At 39.1% G+C, this 22,832-nt stretch overlaps 2 protein-coding genes across 7 annotated transcripts in view; one reads left to right on the top strand and one right to left on the bottom strand.

Moving 5' to 3' along the window:
• Window positions 1-22,832, top strand: part of raw (NDT-like domain-containg protein raw) — a 923,024-nt gene that overhangs the window by 684,123 nt on the left and 216,069 nt on the right. For all 3 annotated transcript variants that reach the window (XM_071657218.1, XM_071657210.1, XM_071657211.1), the window contains 2 exons: window positions 3,709-3,840; window positions 8,140-8,207. The gene's annotated coding sequence lies outside the window, so the exon portion shown is untranslated. The remainder of the gene's footprint in view (window positions 1-3,708; window positions 3,841-8,139; window positions 8,208-22,832) is intronic.
• Window positions 1-22,832, bottom strand: part of LOC139746233 (RUS family member 1) — a 47,397-nt gene that overhangs the window by 2,799 nt on the left and 21,766 nt on the right. The window contains exons 1-10 of one of the 4 annotated variants that reach the window (XM_071657221.1): window positions 7,867-7,962; window positions 6,342-6,470; window positions 6,059-6,182; window positions 5,349-5,509; window positions 5,015-5,207; window positions 4,317-4,435; window positions 3,180-3,382; window positions 2,513-2,646; window positions 666-791; window positions 376-508 (exon numbers count right to left, since the gene is read on the bottom strand). In XM_071657221.1, the coding sequence (XP_071513322.1) occupies window positions 376-508; window positions 666-791; window positions 2,513-2,646; window positions 3,180-3,382; window positions 4,317-4,435; window positions 5,015-5,207; window positions 5,349-5,509; window positions 6,059-6,182; window positions 6,342-6,463 (1,315 nt within the window). In that variant the 5' untranslated portion in view covers window positions 6,464-6,470; window positions 7,867-7,962. Of the gene's footprint in view, window positions 1-370; window positions 509-665; window positions 792-2,512; window positions 2,647-3,179; window positions 3,383-4,316; window positions 4,436-5,014; window positions 5,208-5,348; window positions 5,510-6,058; window positions 6,183-6,341; window positions 6,471-7,742; window positions 7,963-22,832 lie in introns of those variants that run through there. The other 3 variants (XM_071657222.1, XM_071657223.1, XM_071657220.1) reach the window with 3 other exon arrangements.

Genomic DNA, 22,832 nt, shown 5'->3' with positions numbered 1-22,832 from the left:
AGGAGGTGGAATAACAGATAAATAGGATGTTCTCTTTCTTACCTATCATTATTGTTATATTTTATCATCATTACTATTGAGGTGCTGCCATCTTGTGCTTGGCTTGCAAAACATATCAGATCTTCATATACTGACAGAGGGCAGCAAATTACCAGAGATTAGTAATTGTGATGGTTTTAAAGCCAGATGTACTTAAAAGCATTGTCTAGACCAGAAATTCAAGCAAAGTAATCTTAGCTCACATTAAGGCTAAGCAAGTAAATGAAAAAGAAAGAATGAGGGTATTGAGAAGATTCTTTCTCTTGGCAATCCTATACTTCTCCCATTGTTGACCCGAACCACTTAATCCATGACCCCTCTTTATACTCACGGTACCTTTTGCTTGGAGAGACTTGTAGAAAAGTGGAAAAATATCATGAGATTTTCCCTTGACCGAAGATATTATTTCCCAGTCTGGTGTGGCAGCTGAGTATTTCCCAGCCACATGCTCCGCAGAGAGCAAGGTACCCTACAGAGACAAGTTTACATGTTGAAAAGTATAATCTACAAATGTATGATAATTTCAGTACGAGTTTAGATTTGGGAAAAATGAATATTTTGACAATATTGCCATTCTTTAATCATTCCAGAGAGTCATGCCTAGTTCTGTTCAAAGACCTAATTACCTCAGAGAAATGAGCAAAATTGAGGACACACAAATATGCTGTAAAAATTGCTTCTAGTTCTTGCTTCACTGTGATCTCTGGACGGTATATTACATGGAGCTGTCTGGTTTTAAGGTTGCCACACAGCTGAAATGTCAAAACAAAAAGATGAAATTTAATATAATGATTATGTTCATAACTGACTAAAATCTCTTGTCTGGTTTCTGTATGAACATTCAGTGGCAAGTAGAAAAGGAAAGAGTACAGTTAGGAAATAAGTATAAAAAAGTGTTGATCCTAAAAACAAAAATGAAGCAGATAAAATCATCACTAGGTTGCATATGGAAAGGAATATGGTCATCACCAATCTGTTAGACATTACTCAAGAGGGTATCCAAATATTGTGAATATGCTTTTATCCCTTTAAGCAGTGAGGTTTTTGATGAGAGCAGTAGCTCCATTTTTTAATTATATAAGTTTGATTCTCCTGCCTTACCAAGGAAGTATTAGAGACAGATAAAAATAACCTCATGCACAAATACACTCTCCACTTGTCATGTATAATGCTTCAAAAAGAGAGACTAATTTCTTCAGATGCAAAGTCTGACTTCAAACCTATGCAGCAAGAATCTCAGACTTCCTCTGATCATGTTTTTAGCATTTACTCCACTTCTGCACATTTTGAAGAATTTCAATGAAAAAGCAGTCAAGAAACAGAAATATAACTGTTAAGAATAAAAGCAAATCTTCTCACATTGTTAATATAAGAAGCTACATTCCATCTTTCCTCCTCTATGGTTAAAGCAGCATGAGGCGGAAGTTGTTATATATAGCAACAAAGAAAGGAAACAACCCATGCTTGTACTGTCTGTAGGAAGTTACTTTGTTTCAGTGGCTTTACTTCTGTGTGGTTGGCTTGATGTAATCTTTATACATGTCAGGTCATAAAGATGGCTAAAGTTAATGGACAGAATATTTTATTAACAACAACCATCATGGATGGTGGTTGGGGGTCACTGGACACACTTGAGAAATGGAACCACCCAAGGACCATCCCTGCCCGGTTTGGCTCAAATTAATCCAACAGTGTTAAAACATGTCAAAAAATCAAATGGCCTTGGGCCAGGTGAGCTAATGAATGATGGTAAAATTTCGTATGGCCCTCAGAACATTTCAACACGTATTGCGGAAGAAGCAGGATACACGGTGACAAATATGAGCCAGCCCTGGATCAGACAAAGTCTTATCTTAGGCTTTCACTCACTGTCTTTCCCTACCTTCAAATAAGGATATTAATGGGTACATGGTCTGGCCAAATATTATCAATTCGTAGAGTGATAACAGAGCTGTGTCATAAAAGGTGCACTGTTAAACTTTAAAAAAAGATGAGGAAAAAAGAAGTAACATTAACAATTTTACCATATCAAAGTACTTTGTGAATTACTGACTTTTAGCAACTAGTCACTCTTAGCGGTTGATCGGTACCTATGCTGTCGATACTGGGTTGATCTTTTAATTCTTAGTTTAAAATGGTTAGATAAGACAATAAGAGTAGCTATACCCTTAGTTCATTTATTTGGGTGAAAAATAGAAATATGGGAACCAATAATATTTACATAATTACATGCAACTTGAAAATATTAAAAAGCTTATGAAGCAAGGCTCCAGTGCTGTAATAATTGAACATCTGAAAAAATCAGAAAGAGCAAAATTTTCTTTAACATTACTTTTACTTTTTCTTCAAAAGAATTCCTAAAGACAATGAGGACAACTATTTCCCTATTTCATCACTCCATTACCTTTAGTTTTAAATGCTAGTTATACAAAACTGGTTATGAACTCAAGCAATACATAAGATATTGACACACCATGTAGTTTTCTTGAGTAAATGTGTCCACTGTTGCCAAGTACAGAGTCTTGATATCTTTGCCACTGCTGCAGCAATCCAAAGCCCATTGAAGTGAACATCCCATTTTCATTGAGAAACCAAAAGGGAAATAACCTGCAATATGAATAATTATATATACCATTTACCAAAGTTATGTAATATATCATCATGAATATGGCACTTTAGTAAAATAGCCAGTTATGTTTTGATATCAGATTAGGAGAGCTAATATGCTGTATTACTTTAAACTCTGTTCTATCATATTATGTACATATCTATAGTATACCGGGGTTGACATGCTGTCAATGGATTAAACCAGGGCATGTGAAGCGTTTAGGGTAAACCATGGGAAGTTTTGTGGGGCCTGGATGTGGAAAGGGAGCTGTGGTTTCGGTGCATTACACATGACAGCTAGAGACTGAGTGTGAATGAATGTGGCCTTTGTTGTCTTTTCATAGCGCTACTTTGCACACGCATGGGAGGAGGGGGGGCTGAGATGGGAATGGATGAAGGCAGCAAGTATGAATATGTACATGTGTATATATGGATATGCCTGTGTATGTATACGTATGTATACATTGATTTACTGGAAAATTAGAATAGCTTATATAAAATATGCCCAGGTAAAGAGACCAATGCACACTAACTAGGTTTAAATGCTGCTCCAAATAATAAAGGTTCAGCAAGATTAGTTTCTTCTACTTCTGGAATAATAGATGAAGTGAACCAAGAGTTGAGGATATACAAGAGACGGGGACGGTTGAGGCTTTCCATTTGGATGGCTCGTACTGCTCGATAGTTGGCCAGGAGATGTAGCACAACACATACGAAGAAGGTTATCCAATTCAACCTGTAAGAAATCCATAGCTGATTGAAAATGGGAGTTTTTCAAACTGCCAGTCATATATAAGCTTGCATTTGTTATAAAGAAAAATGTCAAAGTTTCATGACAAAAAGAAAAACAAAGACTTAGAGATACTGTTTTCATCTTCATCATGATTTAAAATGTGTAAGGAACAACAGTATTAATGTATCCATTTTACAATGATAATTGCTCATAGATTTATAAACTGACAGTCACATATACAGTAACAGGATGTTATTTTTTCATATATTTCACAGTGTTTTCAGTTACATATTGACCCCTATTGTCACATAATTTTTTTCCCATTACAGAAATTGCTACCTTGCTAACAAGATAAATGGTGAACAAGTAAGAAAAGAAGAGATCATTTCATATGATTAGATTTACTGGCACTGCTTTGCAAATGAAGAGACTTCATCCATCTGGGTTAACTAGTAGCAAAGGTATGTTTTCTGCATACTTAAAGATTTAAAATTGATAGTGGGATCTTAAAGCTTGAGAGTGTAATGCTGATTAGCAGCTGACATATTTTGTAAAGATTCTATTTATTCTGATTTACTGTGAATAGAAGTGTATGTTCTATAAGCAGAAAATTCTGATTTTCATTTACAAATGAGCTCACAAACAGCACAGTATTATGTCATTATTATGTACATTTCTCTAGAGCACCTTAGATACACAAACTGAATATCATCATTCCTTAAAGAACAAATTATGAATTAGATTTCTCTTCTTTACATAACATATCAAGTAAAGTATGTTATTTCCTATGAGATTTCTTCAGAAATTATATGAGTTATTGATTAGACCACTATTGAAAGGCAAAAACACAAAAACAGTGCTCAAAGTACAAGCTGAAGTGTGGAGTTTTACATGTTGCTTTGGCTTTCTAATACACATACACAGTAGTGTAACTCACAAAAAACTAGATGCGATGATGGGTAGAATAGTGAGGGAAGTAAAAAGTGCGGCTAAATTGACCAGAGTCTCCTGGCTGCCATCCTTAGCTGACACATCTGCCATGTTATCACGACGAGCCTGTCAAATATGTATATATCATAATCAGACTCAGACAGAGTTCACTTTGGGTCAAGTTAAACAATAAATGAGATATATTAAATTTCGAGCTTATTTTCAAACATTGGGTTTGGACACAGACTGTAAATTCCCTCAGTTTTAGCTGCAGGAAAACTGATGGGAACTGTGTCTCTCTGCATAAGGGAATACGATATGGAGGAATGAATTCTTAGATTTTTCCAGGAAAAATTCCTATGCAAACATCTTATTGAAAATACTTATGCCAGAAGGGAAGGTACACCGTCAGTGTTGGATCCCATGTTTATGCAATGGACATATAATTGTTTTACCTCTTTTGGAAAGTGTTCAAACAGGGAAAAATAAAACCATTCTCAAAATAAAAGGGTTAAGCTTATGAGGTTAGCAGCCACAGGCTTGCCTACATTGAAAAAAAAAAAAAGGAAAAAAGAACTTATGAATATAACCCTCAAGTTCATCTGTGGATTTAATTGTAATGTCAAGGAAGAGTCTTTGAAATAGGAAGAAATGCAAAGGGAGACTGGACATATATACATTATAAAATCATACAAGACACTGCACCTGATGTAGTGTGAGAGCTGCTCGTGTTGCACCCCCAGCCACACCCACAAGTGCCATCAAAACTGCTGATATACACATTACAGCTAAGAATGGCATTGGCAACAGAGGTCCTAGAAGCCTCAGGAAGTGACCAGAGTCATTAGCTACATCAGCAAAGAGGCGCCACTGCTTACTATTACAATCTAACTGTGACCTGGAACATATTATGGTATTGTTAGATTGTGCTAACCTCATGAATTATTATATATAAAGATGGTGATAACTTCATTAACATATGTAATGCCTGCCCTTCTTTTGACTGAATATAGAAAAAACTTCCCTTTATGATACTAACCCTCTCCAGTAGGCAAAGGCAATAGAAGCAATCATCCCAGACCCATCCTTCAATAGCCACATGAGAGTGGCTGCAAGTGGTGTTGCAGCTTCCTCACCCACTCCTAAGCCAGTCAGAGTTGCTTGAAGGCTCAGTGCTCCTGCAATGCTACTGCAGTATGCCTGTATATGTAAAGAATAAAAACTAAACACAGCTACTAGTGCTGCTTATGTAAGTCTGTAAACTTGGATTAAAAAAATTCTGAATGAGATTGCTACCTACAGCTAAAATAATTTTTTTGTGGAAAGAAAAGAGAATCATTTGATGATAGGCAATAGAAAATCTATAATAAAAAAAACTAAAATACCATCCATCAAGAAATCAGAGAACATCTTCCACTGAAAAGAATTATAAAATTCAAAACCACAGGAAAATCCTATGTTTATAAGGAGAGAAGGAATGAGTGATGTGTGTCTCTGAATGAGGCTAGGATACATTGATGTTCAAATTTATTCATGTAATCTCTTTCCTGCAGCTCTAATATTTTTCCCTTTTTTTCACTCAACCTGAAAATTACCTTAAATGAAATGCAAAATTCTTGTAATATATCTCCATTTCCACCTGTGTATTCTGACTAGCTGTGTTTTTGTTTTGTGATATGTGGATCTTGTTACGAAACTATATTCTGCTGGTAAGAATATAAAAAAGAATTAAAATTTCATTAAGTACACCTGTAATGTATCCCACATCTGGTAATGGAGGTAGTCTGATGAAACAGACTCGGGGTACCCTTGGGGGAGGAACACATCCCGTAACCATCCAGCTACACGATCTTGAGCACTGTCAATTTTACCTCTGGAGAACCAAAGGAAAACTATATAAGTGCAATGAAAATGATGAGACTTGTGTCAATTGTACATACAGGGTATGTGCATGAAATATATATCAAATACACTTAGTAAGCACATGGTGTATAAAAAAAACCACCAAAAGATAATCTTTTATGACACTGACCTTTCATGATCCAAAGTGATGCGAGTAAATGCTCTGGCTCTTTCATGGTACATATATGTCAAATGGTTACCTATTTTTCCCTTCTTCTCCTGATACAGGAGGCTTCCATCATTTGTCTTCATGGAGAACCTACAAATTTATTGCAAGTATTGATTAAATGTACACAGCAAGATTCCAAATATCATAGAATTTTTTTTTATTATCTTGATCAAGAAAGTCCAGACTTCTAGTGTATCAATTTTCAATTACTATAGCAGAAAAACTTTACAGAAGTGAAAACAGACCACAAGAGGTAAAATTATGAGCAACTATTCATTCTCTGTAATGAGACTGTGTTACATTTTACCTTATATGAATAGTAAATAAATAACATCTGCATATCATCCACATTTGATATAAAGAAGATGCTTATGAAAGGTCATAGGCTTAATAACCAAGCTATTATAACCTGAATCACAAATGAATAAACCAATCCACGAACACTCAGAAAGTAGCCCATTCTCATACAGAATTGCTTGACGATGTATTAACTAACAACTGATAAAAATTGCCTGTTGTGAGTATTTTCATCACTGGTTGATGGGAACAATGCACATCAGAGGGACCTATCCTTTGTAGGTTGGAGTTACCAGTGTTATGCCACAAGCCTTGCTCTTAAAACCATTGCAATTCTTGATTTAAGTATATGATGAAAGATTAGATTCATATCCAAGTATGTTTGTGGATGATGCTAAAGTCATGACAGAAGTTAGGAATGATGAATGCTTCAAACTTACAGTGGGGCTTTAGACAAATTCCAGAATTGGTCTGACAGTGATTAATGAAGTTCAACCCAAGTAAATGCAAGGTAATGGAGAAGAGACATACTAAAAGAAGACCTCAGTATAACCTGCAGTCTTGGGTAGTGGTTCTTTGCATGACTGCTCTGCATGTATTTCTGTAGAATTTATTTACATGTACATTTTTCATGTTTCAGAAGGCTTTTGCCACAACAACTGAGCAAATGTTAATGCAAGAGGGTATAGTGAAATAGTAGTCTAATATTATTGTTATATTATTATTATTATTATTATTATTATTATTATTATTATTATTATTATTATTATTCTTTCATACTATTCGCTATTTCCCGCATTAGCGAGGTAGGGTTAAGAACAGAGGACTGGGCCTTTGAGGGAATATCCTCACTTGGCCCCCTTCTCTGTTCCTTCTTTTGGAAAATTAACAGTGGGAAGGGGGGATTTCCAGCCTCCCGCTCTCTCCCCTTTTAGTCGCCTTCTACGACACGCAGGGAATACGTGGGAAGTACTCTTTCTCCCCTATCCACAGGGATAATAATTATTATCAATATTATTATTATGGTAGGAAATTAGGAAACATATTAGTAATTATGTGAAGAACCTTTACGGTATCACAGCCCCGGAGCCTATGAGAAAATTATGAATGCTGAATAACAGAACTGTCCCGATGTTGAAAAAATTCATATGTAGAAATCTCTCCCTGTACTGTAGAACTTGGTTATTACAGTCAGGTGGTAGCCAATGAGGTAAACAGAAGTTAACACTAAACAGCTGACAGCCTGACGCTCAATGGGTTTGTTTACATCCTTTTACTAAACTGTGCTTCTTCAATATAATGTTATTCAATATCTCATACTTTTTCTACATTTTTGAGTATTTCATAATTATTTTAACATAATATGTTATCCCAGTATATCAAAAGCTTAGAAAATGATGAGAATTTCAAGAATTTTGTGTGTAGAGAAGTGTATTCGGTGCTAAGTCGTCTTACTTCGCAGGGTGCTGTAATGAGTGTGTCCGTCGGGCAGAGCGAATCAAGTTAAGACGTTCAAGTTTTGCTGTAACAGTAAGTCATTTATCAGTTTCGTATCATATGTACATGCCTCGCGTCACTTTTGCGATATGCTCAACAGGTAAGGTGACATATTAGTATAACTTGTCGTTTGTATTTGATGTTTTGAAACCTGTCCGACGGTTTCAAGACATGAATGTAGGAATGTTAATCCCGTAGATTATACTTTAGATTTTCGTATCCTGAAATTCATGATCATCTTTTTCATAACAGACTATAACTGGTTTCAAAATGCTGAAGGGTAATATATACATTGACTCAGTAGTCCTGTCTTTCATATCAAGTGATTAAAATCTTGTTCCTGGGTTCGTTTCCAAAGGTAGCCACCCGTGTACATTTCATATTTCATATGCCCTAATGTATTTAAACCAGTTTCCATTTCTATATTTTGACATGTATGTTTTAGGATTAACTATATGGAAATCTGCCTCATAGTTTATGAAGCTTACAGATATAGTGTGTGTCAGTATGTATTAAATTATTTTGATGTATGCTGTGTATGATTTTTTTATATATCTGTCGTTAAATTTTCTAGTAATATCCGCTTTGTGTGGATAATTTACATATATCTATATATGAATTACAGACATGAATATATATATATATATATATATATATATATATATATATATATATATATATATATATATATATATATATATGTGTGTGTGTGTGTGTATTACCAAACTCCGCCAGCTTGAGGTTACACAATGAAGGAAAAGTTAGCTTTAGCAAGCATTTATTATCATCAGTTGACAAAACAGAGTACAGTATTATCAAAGAACTTCCTTCTTCAAAGGAGTTTGTTCTGTCTTTTCAACTGTGTATAATGCATCTTTGAAATGCAGGAATCCTTGAAGAAGGGGTCCTGGTATTATTTGTTATTGATGATGATATGTTTTCTCCTTTCATGCTTATTTGCTTTTCCCTGCATTGACACGTTATTGTTAGAAATAGATGATTAGACATCAGAGGAAATATCCCTACTTGTCTGCGTCCCTTGTTCCTTATTTGAATAAGGAGTAACATATGTATTTTATTTGTTTTTTTTTTACCCTAGGACTTATATATATATATATATATATATATTATAATATATAATATATTATATATATATATTATCAGGGACTACTATTTTAACATACCCTTTTTGTTACTATACTGGGACTATATTTTAAACATACCATTTTTGTATACCTATCTATCTATCTATCTATCTATCTATATATATATATATATATATATATAGATAGATAGATAGATAGATAGATAGATAGATAGGTATACAAAAATGGGTATGTTTAAAATAGTAGTCCCTGCAGTATGATATGGATGCAAGGCATGGGCTATAGTTAAGACTGTGCAGAGGAGGGTGGATATGTTAGAAACGAAATACTTAAGGACAGTATGTGGTGTGAGGTGGTTTGATCATGTGAGTAATGAAAGGGTAAGAGAGGTGTGGTTGAGAGAGCTGAAGGGGATGTGTTGAAATGGTTTGGATATATGGAGAGAATGAATGAGGAAAAGTTGACAAAGAGGTTATATGTGTCAGGTATGGAGGAATAAGGAGAACCAGGAGAGCAGACTGGTGATAGAAAGATTGGGTAAAATAGATTTTGGGCTATCTCGGCCTAAACATGCAGGAGGATGAAAGGCATGTAAGGGATTGAGTGAATTGGAATGATGTGGTATACTGGGGTTGACATGCTGTTGTTGGACTGAACCAGGGCATGTAAAACATCTGGGGTCTGGTTATGGATAGGGAGGTGTGGTTCTGGTGCATTACACGTGATAGCTAGAGAATGTATGTGAACAGATGCAGCTTTTCCTTACCTCTTCCTTGTGCTACTTTGCTAATGCAGGAAACTGCATTCAAGTATGAAAAAATGATATATATATATATTTTTACATTCTGTTCGCCATTTCCCGCGTTAGCGAGGTAGTGTTAGGAACAAAGGACTAAGCCTTTGAGGGAATCCTCACTTGGCCCCCTTCTCTGTTCCTTCTTTTGGAAAATTGAAATGAGAAGGGAGGATTTCCAGCCTCCAGCTCCCTTCCCTTTTAGTCACCTTCTATGACATGCAGGGAATACATGGAAAGTATTCTTTCTCCCCTATCCCCATATATATATATATATATATATATATATATATATATATATATATATATATATATATATATATGTATATACATATATACAGTAAATGTATATGAAATTAACTTCTAAGACATTACCAGTCTGCACCTGCTTGTGGTTATACATTATGTGAAAAGTCAACTGTAGTGAAGTTGTATCATGAGAGTACAATCTTGTTGAAGAGCATTTCACTGCAAAGGAATCAATTTTTTCTTGCTACTGATTAAAGTGCGGCCTTGAAGCTGCAGAAACCTCAAAGAATGGGGTACAGATTTATGTTGTAATAGATATAGCAAAAATTGTGAAAGGAAAGAATGTAGTTAGTAGATACTGACCTTAGTGATACCTTATGAATTACAAGATTTCTTAAGTTTTACATTAAATGAAGCAGTTTTGTCTTTTGTGTAGCATTGTTTATGCATGATAAAGACGTGAATTGATTCAAATGTGAATGATACTATATGATTTAAGATATTCAAAATTATGGTATGCACTAAATTTTTTTTTCTAGAAATGTTTGGTGTTAGATTATCCACAAAATTGCTCACACACTTTCATATTAATTTGCATGCAGAGGGATGACTCTGAATTTGTTTCCTGAAGTTTTCAAAATTGAAAATTAGTAATGTGTATGTATAGCCTATTGAACTCGGTGAAATTAACTTGTAATAAGTATGAAATATACTGTTCTGGTTTTTTTTTTTCTCTCTTGAGTTTGTGAAGGGGCTGAAAGCATTATCATCATATATGGTGACAGGCTCCTGGTAAAATTATCAAAATGTTTGTCTTTACATTTAATCACTTTGGAAATTTGTTCGCATCTTTATGTTTTCTCTACGCTTTTCCTGCATTTTACAATTTTTGTTTTGCATAACTGGAAGGTTAATTTGTGGGCTTGATTTTCAGAAAGATTATGTGGTTGGAAATTGTTGTAAGAAGACCACATACATGCATATAAATGTTGCTTTAGTGGAGACAGGCAGAGGTAATCCTCCAGAAATATATGTGAAACTTTAAGTGAGTAACCTTTTTCTCTGAAAACTTAGTTTTTGGAATTTAATGATGCAAGCTGTACATAAGTTTCAAAATGTTAGTGGTGAGTTATTAGATTAATGTTCTTGTGTTTGTTGTAGAATTTCTTCCATTCAAGCAAAGATTGATTTATAAACCTTATAGTAATACTGCACCCACACGAAGAGCAACTGATAGCTGTTTTCATTTGTCATTCTAAAGCAGTATAACTTGAATGCAAAAGATAAAAATAACCGCAAAATGTCACTTCTATATATCTGCACATAGTTATTTTGGTCCAAAGTTTACATTATAATAGCTGATTAATTGTATTACTTAGGAAAAAGTGTATCTTGAAGATGTATTCCTTGGAATCAAAATACAATCCTTTGATTGTATTTTATTGATTATATGCTGATATTGGTGTTAAATTGGTGGCTGAATTGAAAAAATAGTTCCTTTTCTTTCAGAGAGAAGAGTTTCAGTTCTTGAAACTTATTGAATCACAGTTACATTTCTTAATGCAGAAATGTTATATTATTGTAAAGAAAATCTGTTACACCTATATTTTTGAAGGGTGCTGTGTCTGTGAGATGTTACCAATATTAGCCAAGTCAGAAGAGTAGCCCATAGATGGATTGCTATTTGTCTTGAGTGGTACTATATTGACTTTTATTTCATATATAACATTTTATTTACTTGAATACTGAAAATACTCATTACTTTAGCAATATATATATATATATATATATATATATATATATATATATATATATATATATATATATATATTTATTTATTTATTTATTTATTTTGCTTTGTCGCAGTCTCCCGCGTTTGCGAGGTAGCGCAAGGAAACAGACGAAAGAAATGGCCCAACCTACCCCCATACACATGTATATACATACACGTCCACACACGCAAATATACATACCTATACATCTCAATGTACACATATATATACACACACAGACATATACATATATATACATGTATATAATTCATACTGTCTGCCTTTATTTATTTCCATCGCCACCTCGCCACACATGGAATAACATCCCCCTCCCCCATCATGTGTGCGAGGTAGCGCTAGGAAAAGACAACAAAGGCCCCATTCGTTCACACTCAGTCTCTAGCTGTCATGTGGGTTGGGCCATTCTTTCGTTTGTTTCCTTGCGCTACCTCGCTAATGCGGGAGACGGCGATTAAGTATAATAAAAAGAATGATTATATATATATATATATATATATATATATATATATATATATATATATATATATATATATATATATATATATGTGTGTGTGTGTGTGTGTGTGAATTTAGGTATCTTAGAAGGTAGTTTGATGAAATTGGCTGGATGGATATTTCAGATTGGGTAATACTGAATTTGAAAAACTTCGCTTGCATGAAGATTCTTCTAAACTCATACTCTGTATTCTACTGTTAGCAGGGCTCAAAGCTGAAGTCTTCACACTTTGCATGGATTTTGCTAGAAGGTTGCACTGGTACAGTTTATGAAATATAACTGAGTGCCATTAATTTAAAGACTCCTGATTTCAGGACTATTCATACAGCACCATAGCAACATTTTTAGTTTATGAGAATAGATTTTGAATCTAGAAATAATGTAAGCTTCAACAGACGGTTTGAAAGACACCTGGAGTTTAGTTACTGGTCAAATTTCGTGGATAATAAAGCAAAATGAGTCACAATTAAAGAGAAATGTAGATCGCCTAAGCTAGATAGGCAAAGTGGAAGGTGGATAAGCAGATTCATCATCCACCGTTCCGTATTATCACAGTTTTTGTTAGTATCTTATGAAAGCTCATGACAAAGCCCATGCTTCATACTTGTAAGTTGCTTAGATATTGCGGAAAGGTCAGCTTTTTTGTAGCTGGCTGAGGGTTCTTGCCAGGTCAAGTCAGGTCACGAAAGTGAAAGGAGGATTAACCCATAAATGTTAGATATCGAATTAAACATCGAAAGGACATTTCTCCTTTTATTTCATTTCTTTCGCGAAAATGTGATCGTAGGAAGGTTCAGGGAACTGTAACGTTTGGAGTATTTTCTTTGGCGTCCTTATGAAAAAGCGACCCTTCACTGGATGTCCATACTGTATAGACTCATGAGGCCAAGTCTTAGAAACATTCGGTAAAAGGTTGCTTGTTAAGAAGTACTGTGCCGAAGGCCTGATTTACTGCTCCGCGCTTTCTTGAACTAATCTTAGCGTGAAAAAAATGCCACTTAAATTGTTAGTTTAATGCCATTTGCACACAATTAGGTAAAATTGGGCGACTGAGAAGCAGATGAGGTTGTTATTAAGTATTTAAGTCTCATAATATATGAACTGCAAACCTCTGCAGAGAAAGGTATTTACATCATACGCTAGATCGGCAGATTTAGAAATGACGGAGTTGGTGACTATGCTAATTGTTGCAAATTGTATAATTTACATGTATTTCTCGGGCGAGTCGTTTGCAAGACGTGGAATAGCTCAGTAAGTTCGTGTGTGCGTGGCGGTATGTGTGTGTGTGTGTATGTGTGTGTGTGAGCGGGAGGTTGGCTAGTGCTGCTCCTGGCGGCAGCGGCGGCGGCGGCAGCAGCAGCAGCAGCAGCCTTGGTGACATCATGTCTATTTTTAGGCACTATGACGTCGCCCCACCACGTTGACCGTATGGCAACGCTGGCTGCTTACTCTTACCTACACTCGGCTGATTGTGCAGATAAAGGGTCAAACGGGGGCGTGGCCTCAGCTGCCACTATCACCTCTGTAGTGTTTGTTGTGATCCCCGTGGTGCCCCCCCTTCCTCGTTACGTCATGGCTATCTTAGGCGGCCTGGGTGGGAGTGAGGCCGATGGTGGAGAGGGAGGGAGGGGGATGTTGGCAGCCGTGGAGATTGGGCGATGGTGGAGGGGGAGAGAAGGAGGGAGCGGGGTAGATGGGAATCTTGTTAGGGGTAGTAAGTTGGCTGATAATAAGGAAGTTGGTAATCGTTACGGGGACGGAGGGGTGCTCAGAGCATTGTTTTGAGTGTCAGTGTACATGTTTATCCTCTATGGGGAGCGTGAGACCTGAATTTGACAGACGGGGAGTCGGGAAGGGCGCTTGGGATTGGCCGAAAGGCCCGACGACGTACCCTCATGACTTGAAATACGGGTGATGTAATGCCCAACCAGATGTGTGTTTGTGAGGAGAAGGGAACGGAGGGCAAGGAGGAGGGAAACAACGTAATCAGAGAAATGAGGGAAAGTACGGGAGGAAGAAGCATTATTATTACCGGTCGTAAACGGAGGTAAGGGAATTGCGGAAGTAGAACGGCTATTGCTGGGTCAAATGTTTTTGCAGTAGTTCAAAATAAACTCGTGTCCCTACCCTGGCTATTTGTTAAAGATACACTTTGATCTCTTTGTTCCACACCTTCCCCACCGACCTCGTTCCTGGCTTGTGTGAACTGAATCTCTCTCTCTCTCTCTCTCTCTCTCTCTCTCTCTCTCTCTCTCTCTCTCTCTCTCTCTCTCTCTCTCTCTCTCTCTCTCTCTCATATGTATATATATATATATATATATATATATATATATATATATATATATATATATATGTGTGTGTGTGTGTGTGTGTGTGTATGTCTTAGGGTCAGTTACTGTGAAAGTCCTGTTGTTACTCGGGACCTTTCTAAAGGCTCCTGCATTCATAGGTCGCCACTATTTCCAGTACTTTAGACGCCGTTGGAGTTAGAACTCATTTGACGAGTGTGCATCCGATGATACAAGCCTCGGCAAATGTGACTCTTCATTCGCTGCGTAATCACGAGCAGGCGGAGTCCGGTATTATATATGTAATATGTGGAGCGTCTGGTGGTGAACCATGGATAGTTCTGTGGCGTCTGGTTGTGTATAGGGAGATGTGATCTCCGTGCATTACACATGACAGCTAGAGAACAGATGTGAGCGGATGCGGCCTTTCTTTGGCAGTTTCTGGCGGTACCTCGCGAACGCTGGAAACGGCGATCAAGTATATAATTCACACACACACACACACACACACACACACACACACACATATATATATATATATATATATATATATATATATATATATATATATATATATATATATATATAATGTTATCTCGGAAAGCAAAAATGGGTATGTTTGAAGGGATAGTAGTTCCAACAATGTTATATGGTTGCGAGGCGTGGGCTGTAGATATAGTTGTGCGGAGGAGGGTGGATGAGTTGGAAATGAAATGTTTGAGGACAATGTGTGGTGTTAGGTGGTTTGATCGAGTAGGTAATGAAAGGGGGGTAAGAGAGGTATGTAGTAATAAAGAGTATGGTTGAGAGAGCAGAAGAGGGTGTTTTGAAATGGTTTGGTCACATGGAGAGAATGAGTGGGGAAAGATTGACCAAGAGGATATATGTGTCAGAGGTGGAGGGAACGAGAAGTGGGAGACCAAATTGGAGGTGGAAGGATGAAGTGAAAAAGGTTTTGAGCGATCGGGGCCTGATCATGCAGGAGGGTGAAAGGCGTGCAAGGAATAGAGTGCATTGGAACGATGTGGTATACTGGAGTCGACGTGCTGTTAATGGTTTGAACCAGGGCATGTGAATTGTCTGGGGTAAACCATGGAAAGTTTTGTGGGGCCTGGATGTGGAAAGGGAGCTGTGGTTTCGGTGCATTATACATGACAGTTAGAGACTGAGTGTGAACGAATGTGGCCTTTGTCGTATTTTACTGGCGCTACCTCGCGCGCATGCGGGGGGAGGGGGTTGTCGTTTCACGTGACGCGGGATGGCGACGGGAATGAATAAAGGCAGCAAGTATGAATTATGTGCATGTGTATATATGTATATATATGTGTATGTAAATATATGTATACGTTGAGATGTATAGGTATGTATATGTGCGTGTGTGGACGTGTATGTATATACATGTGTATGTGGATGGGTTGGGCCATTTCTTTCGTCTGTTTTCTTCCGCTACCTAGCTAACGCGGGAGACAGCGACTGAGTGAATAAATAAATAAAATAAATAAATAAAAGAATAAATAAATGAATATATATATATATATATATATATATATATATATATATATATATATATATATATATATATATATATATATTGCACATTGATGTGGTAGAATAAATTGCAGGAAATTTGAAGACAATAGAATGAGCCAGGAATTAAACAGCGGGTCTTCCTGACCACTTGGGTGATGATAGTGGGATACCCTTGACGCCAGAGTGTGTTAATACATTTGGCCTCACTTCTTCATGGAAGACGAGAGGAAGAGGAATGTAATTGATATAGATACCAGAAGTGGGTAAGTAGGTCTACGATAGAATGAACATTTGGGTTCTGAGATATCTTCATGTCTTGAAGATTAACGACCCAACGGCTCGTTGACACTACTGCAGTTGACTGTTTGTTAAGAACTTCGTTCATGGTTGTAATTCACCAGCACCAGGTTAAGAATTAAATGGGGGGAAGGGGGATTACTCAAGAATGTCGTGTTTGATCAACCCCAGGCTGAAGATAGGGAAGAAAATGTGCTGATGAATTTCATGTTTGACAAGTAATTTGAATAGCTAGTATTTTGGGGAGTTCAGACATAAGAATGTGTACATCGTCACATCGAACTTATGGCCTCAGTATCTGAATTCGTACTTTAAATGTGATGAAAATAGATAGTGAATTGATAATTTCACTTTGCCAAGGTCTGTGATATATATATATATATATATATATATATATATATATATATATATATATATATATATATATATATATATATAATTATGCTTTGTCACGGTATGCTTTTATCTTTGTCTAGCATGAATAATGTTCATTCATGTGAACTGGCATGAAGCTTCGGCTAGCCATTTTGATATAGTCAATCTCAAAGTTAGTGCGCTCAAATGTTAACACAACAGCATTCAGGCGCAATAACCTCAGCAGGGAGTGGTGACGTTACCCGTGCAGGGGTACCAACCTGATGGGGGGGGGCACGTCTTTTTCCCCTCCACTCCCTCCCACCCTTCACTCCCCGGGCACGGGGATAAGACGACTCCTATGTTAAAAATACTGCTCGAGTTGGGGAGGAGAATTGTTGTCGTACCGGCACGGGGAAGGAAGAGGAGGGTGGTTCTCCTGGCTGGGTTTTAATGATATGGTCTGTTGTTTAGACTTCCTACACAGTCTTCTCCTGGCCTAATGCTAATTCATCAGAATTAGGCTTGTAGAAACCAAGTAAAATAGTGCGGCAGCTATGTATAAGGTGTTTATTTCGTGTAGCTTATATATATATATATATATATATATATATATATATATATATATATATATATATATATATATATATATATTATAACAGGAACGCCTCACATCGGAAATGAAGACGCGAAATACAAGAGCCTGTATATTTCGTCCCAGCGTTTAGGACGGTCTTCAGCCAACTTAAATGAACAGGCAGACAAGGCTTAAGTCACGTGACCGGCTAGAAGGCTTGAAGGACAAGTCACGGAGCCCGACAACCCTTGACCTAAGATACCTGACATATGACCCACCCAGTGACCTGAGGAGAGGTTGGGGATACTCCTCTGAATGATAGAGGTCATGATCAGGTGAGATGACCTCTGCCCACATGACAGTTGGTATGTACTTTTGTGTTAGCTGAGAAGGCACGGGCAACTGAGGTCCTAATCATGACCATCTCATTAACGATGAATATATATTCGTATATCGATGAAGTGAGAGGGATGGGGTAGCTATGCTGTTTCCTGTGGGGCGGGGGTAGGGCCAGGAATTGATGAAGGCAAGCGAGTATGAATATGTACATGTATATATATGTGTGTGTCAATGTACGTATGTGTATACGTTGCTATGTATATGTATGTATATATGACGCCCCTGAAAAAGTGGTATGGGAGCATTTTACTCCGAAGTGTGGGATGTAATGCTCCTTAAATGATGCGAGATCATTGCACACAGTAGTCTGGGATAAGATACTTGCCAAGTGGTATGGGTCATTGTACTGTGAATCTGTCTGGGGTTGAATAGTGTCGGGACTGCCAATTCAGGTTGTGTTAAGTCATGAAGGAGCTCTGTATCACTAGCCCCTATATTTGAGCCTCTGTATAAAGGAGTTGGGTGGGACTATGGAAATGCAGTAGATTCATGGTTGTGGGTGACGTGTGTGTTGGGGCTAATGGTGGGTGACGTGCCGGGTCTGGGAAAGTTATGTTATGGTTTTATAAAACATTTCAGCGATAAGTTAAGGGTACGGACCTAGTGACCCCTTTACCTCGCGCGCGCGCACGCACAGAAACATTTTGACAGTTGTACATTTTTTTTTCTTTTTTTTTGGGGGGGGTGGAGTTTCCCAGTATGTAACTTGACAGCACTTTAGTTTGAACTTGTTTAAGGCCGGACTTCTGATAACTGATTGTATGTTATGGGAAACAACTTTTACAATCTTAATGCCCCGTCTCTTAACCTTGCATAAGTTCCACATGCTCATTATTTTGTGTATACAAACACACACTCCAGCCAGCCCAAACCAGGTACCCACCTTAAGACCAGTCCCAAGGGGAGGATGAACACCTGGGTTGGCTGTGGAGTAGACTGTCATGCTCAAGATTCGAACCCGGGCGACACTGACCACCATACCATGGAAGCTCGTTTCTGTGTGTGTGTGTGTGTGTGTGTGTGTGTGATCACCTGGTTTTCATTACCACTATGCTGTACGGTGAGGGTGTTTTCCACTACTTGGGCCCCGTCTGTTACTCTCTGCTGTCCTACAGCTTGTTTGCTGATGATGCCGTTGTTGGGTTGCCCCATCTTTGCCCTCTTGGCAGCACTGCTCACTCATTCCGACTGGTATAGAAATTCGAGGGAGTACAATCGTGTCACCCCTTACTTTTCTCTCTTCCATTGTGTTAGAAACGTATAGGACCTCCAACCCCTCACTGAAACTGGGCTGTCTTGATTCTATTGCAAGCTTTGTTGCCCTCTTCTGGATCTTTGTGCTTCTCCATTGCTTTAATCGAACATACGATGCGTCCAGTTTGATCAATATATCCTTATCGATGAATCTGGTTGCCATTCTAAAATTTGGTAGCAAACAGTTTGTCTCCTTTGCAGTTTTCCTGATGTAGGGCCTTGCCGACAGATTCCTGCAACTTATTTCCTGCTGGATGATAATCCAGTCGAGGCTCTTTTCCCACATTCTTTACATGAACACATAAGTTCATCAACCACGCGCCAGACCAACTTCAGAATCTGTCAAGGTCCCCTTGTAAGTTTGATGCAACCTCCCACGCTTTTCACTTCCCTCATAATATTTTCGTCATCTGCAAACTTGTGTTGGTAGGAGTCCATATATTCCTTTTGGCAAGTTATTTACATAGATTGAGGAGAGTCATGGCTCCAAAACCCATTTTGAAAAGGCTTACTTGACATGCATCCTTTGTTCACCTCATCTAAGATGATCTATCGATTAAAGGAATCTGCTCTTCAGTCCTGTATGGTGAATGGGATCCTTAATCAGTCTTCCAAGGAAGACAGTATGAAATTATTTCTGGCGCGTCCAGATACAAACAGTTTACACAAAGCCTTCCTTTGTCTAAGACAGAGCTCACTCTCTCTTAGAAATCCAAAGAGACTTGTTATACACCACCTCTCTTCCCTAAAGCCATGCTAGCTCTCCCTTAAGTAATTCTTCGTCGGTAGAAAGTCATCACTTTGCTCTCTGAATCTATTCTTCAGAACCTTACAAGCTAACCACGGTCGTCGGGGAAATTGATCTGTGGTTCAGTGCCTCTTTCCGGTCTCCTTTCTCAAAAATAGGTATGACGTTTGCCCCTTTTCCACTCTCCTGGCACTATGCCTTTTTGCGGCGACGCCTAGAACAGTGTGTGTGTGTGTTGTGTGTGTGTGTGTGTGTGTGTGTGTGTGTGTGTGTGTGATGAACAATATACTGTTTACTTCTAGTTTGTCATGATAAGCCATTAGCTGTGTTGATAAGCTACATGATACATTGGAAACTTTCGTAACATTATGATCCGTAAAAGGCTCTTTGATCGGTTGGATAATTGAGACCACAATGAGTCTGGTTAGAGGGCAGATTACCTGTTGTTGTTTTGCTACTTTTTGTTGGGCTTAATTGTCTTACTGCACGACGAGTGCTTATTGTCTGGCCCATTGTGAGGCACAGGAAGGAGATTGTCTTGTTGGAGACGCAGGATGTGGTCTTGGTGGAGGTGCAGGATATAGTCTTGTTGGAGGTGCGGGAGTTGACCTTGTTGGAGACGCAGGATGTGGTCTTGTTGGAGGTGCAGGATATAGTCTTGTTGGAGGTGCGGGATTTGACCTTGTTGGAGACGCAGGATGTGGTCTTGTTGGCTGGCGGTGCAGAGGACGGTCTTGTTGGAATTGCAAGAGATGGTTAAGCCATGCTAGAGGAACAAGAAGGGAGTGGCTTTGGAGGAGGTAGAGGAGGAACGTTGCCCAGTTGTGCGAACAGGAAAGGGGTTGACCTGTATGACAGGGTTGAACAGGTAGAAATTCGCTGTTGGAGACATAAAGTGGCCTGGTTGGAGGAACGGGCAGAAGATGCCGTTGTTAGAGGGACAAGGTGTGTACGACCTTTGGACAGAACACGATGGCAGGCAGGGATGATGGCTTCATTTGAGGAGATGGTCCGGTTGAGGCAACGGGAAGAGGATGGTTCTGTTTAGTGGGGAAGGTGATGGCCAAGTTCAGGGAACGGGAAAAGGATGGCCTTGTTGGAGGGTAAGCTGATGGCCAAATTTAGGGCAAGGGGAAGAGGATAGCCTTATTGTAAGGCTTGGTTGGAAGAAGAGATAAACTGTGGCCCTTCTGGACGAACAGTCGGGATGAACAGAAAGATGTGTCCATTTTAGGGGAGCAGTAAGAGGTTGTGGGGAGAGTGGTAACCCTGCTGGAAAGGCAGGCTGTGGACTTGGTAAAAGAGATGGCGTGTGTCGGTGTTGCAGGAGGGTAAGAGTTATCATGAATTGGACAAGCAGGTTACATAGGTTTTGTTCCTCCAGGTGTGGTCGAGAGATGGCCCCTGTTGTGGAAGGACGGGAGCAGCCTTTGTATTAGGAGACACGAGTAGCTCAGCTGAAGGGCAGGAGGCGGCCACAGACTCTATGGGAAAGTGGCGGCTTAGAATAAGGGGAGGTAATTATGACTGGAAGGTGACCTGATTGGGCAAACGGAAGCTGGAGTTGGTTAAAAGCTCTTTCTCTGGCTATAACGGGCGTTGACCCAAGTCTGGTCGGGGGGGGGTTGGGCCAGTTGGAAGGACGGGAGGCTGTACAAGTCGTGGTCAGGTGGTGGCCCATGAGCAGGAACTGGAAATAAAACTGATCTCATGGGGAAGGTGGCGGCGCAGATCTCATTGACAGTTAGTACTAGTCTGGTTTGTAGGGAAAAGTGACAGTTGGCACTGGGATGGTCTGGAGTGACAGAAAATGGTACTGGTCTGATTTGGAGGGACAAGTGGCACTGGTCTGGTCTGGAGTGACAGGTGACAGATGACACTGGTCTGGTCGAGAAAGGAGCCAGCTTTAAGGGAAAGCTGATGAGTCAGATGGCCAGTCTAGCCTGGTAGAGTGGCAAGGAGAGGTGGCGGCCCAGCCCCTGGGGGAGCCACAAGCCCAGGAGTTCATAGAGAGGAGCGCTCGTTTCCCAGAAGCCGATGTGGGGGGTCCCCATCGTCTCCCCAGAGGCACGTGTTCGGCCACTGCTTCACAGGAAACAACACTCACCCGCATCCACACGAGCCACGCAAGGGCTCTCTGGCAGGCAGCCCACGCCTCTGTATATCTTGCAATTGACACTGTGTCCTACAGTCCGAACTGCACCGCGCCATGCAGGTCACACTGGAAGCGGGCGATCAAGTGGTGTAACGTTCCACGCTACGTAACGAAACACAACGCCGTTCACGGGTTCTGCCACACGCTGCTCGGGTGTGTCTCCCCCACGTTACTCCACTCATCAGATGTTATACACCCACATTTGTCGCTCATACACCCACACTTGTCGCTCATACACCCACACTTGTTGCTTGGGCAATCCTTACAGTCCTCGGCGACATGTCCCGTGCCGCCAGCTGGCCTGGGATGGGGTATCATATCCCGTCTGTCTACTTTTTATTTTATTAACACTGATTTTGTGGACTGACGGTTTTGTGAGGATAATGATCGTTATCTCACATGAGGGTCGTCATGGCTGAGCTGGTAGTGATATTAGATAGGATATATTTATTTATTTTTTTTACTATTGATTTTTTTTTTTTCAAGGAGCTGAGAGATGCCAAGAAAGATAGGAGCGTGGAGAGGGTTGGTGAGAACCTAGTGAGGTGAGTGGGATAGAGTGGCAGCTGAGGGCAACCAAGGGACCTGAAGTGGATGGCGAGAGGAACTGAGAGAGATG

Source organism: Panulirus ornatus, chromosome 64, assembly GCF_036320965.1.
Source record: "Panulirus ornatus isolate Po-2019 chromosome 64, ASM3632096v1, whole genome shotgun sequence".
In the NCBI taxonomy this organism is placed as follows: domain Eukaryota; kingdom Metazoa; phylum Arthropoda; class Malacostraca; order Decapoda; family Palinuridae; genus Panulirus; species Panulirus ornatus.
This window is presented reverse-complemented; position numbering and strand designations above follow the sequence as displayed.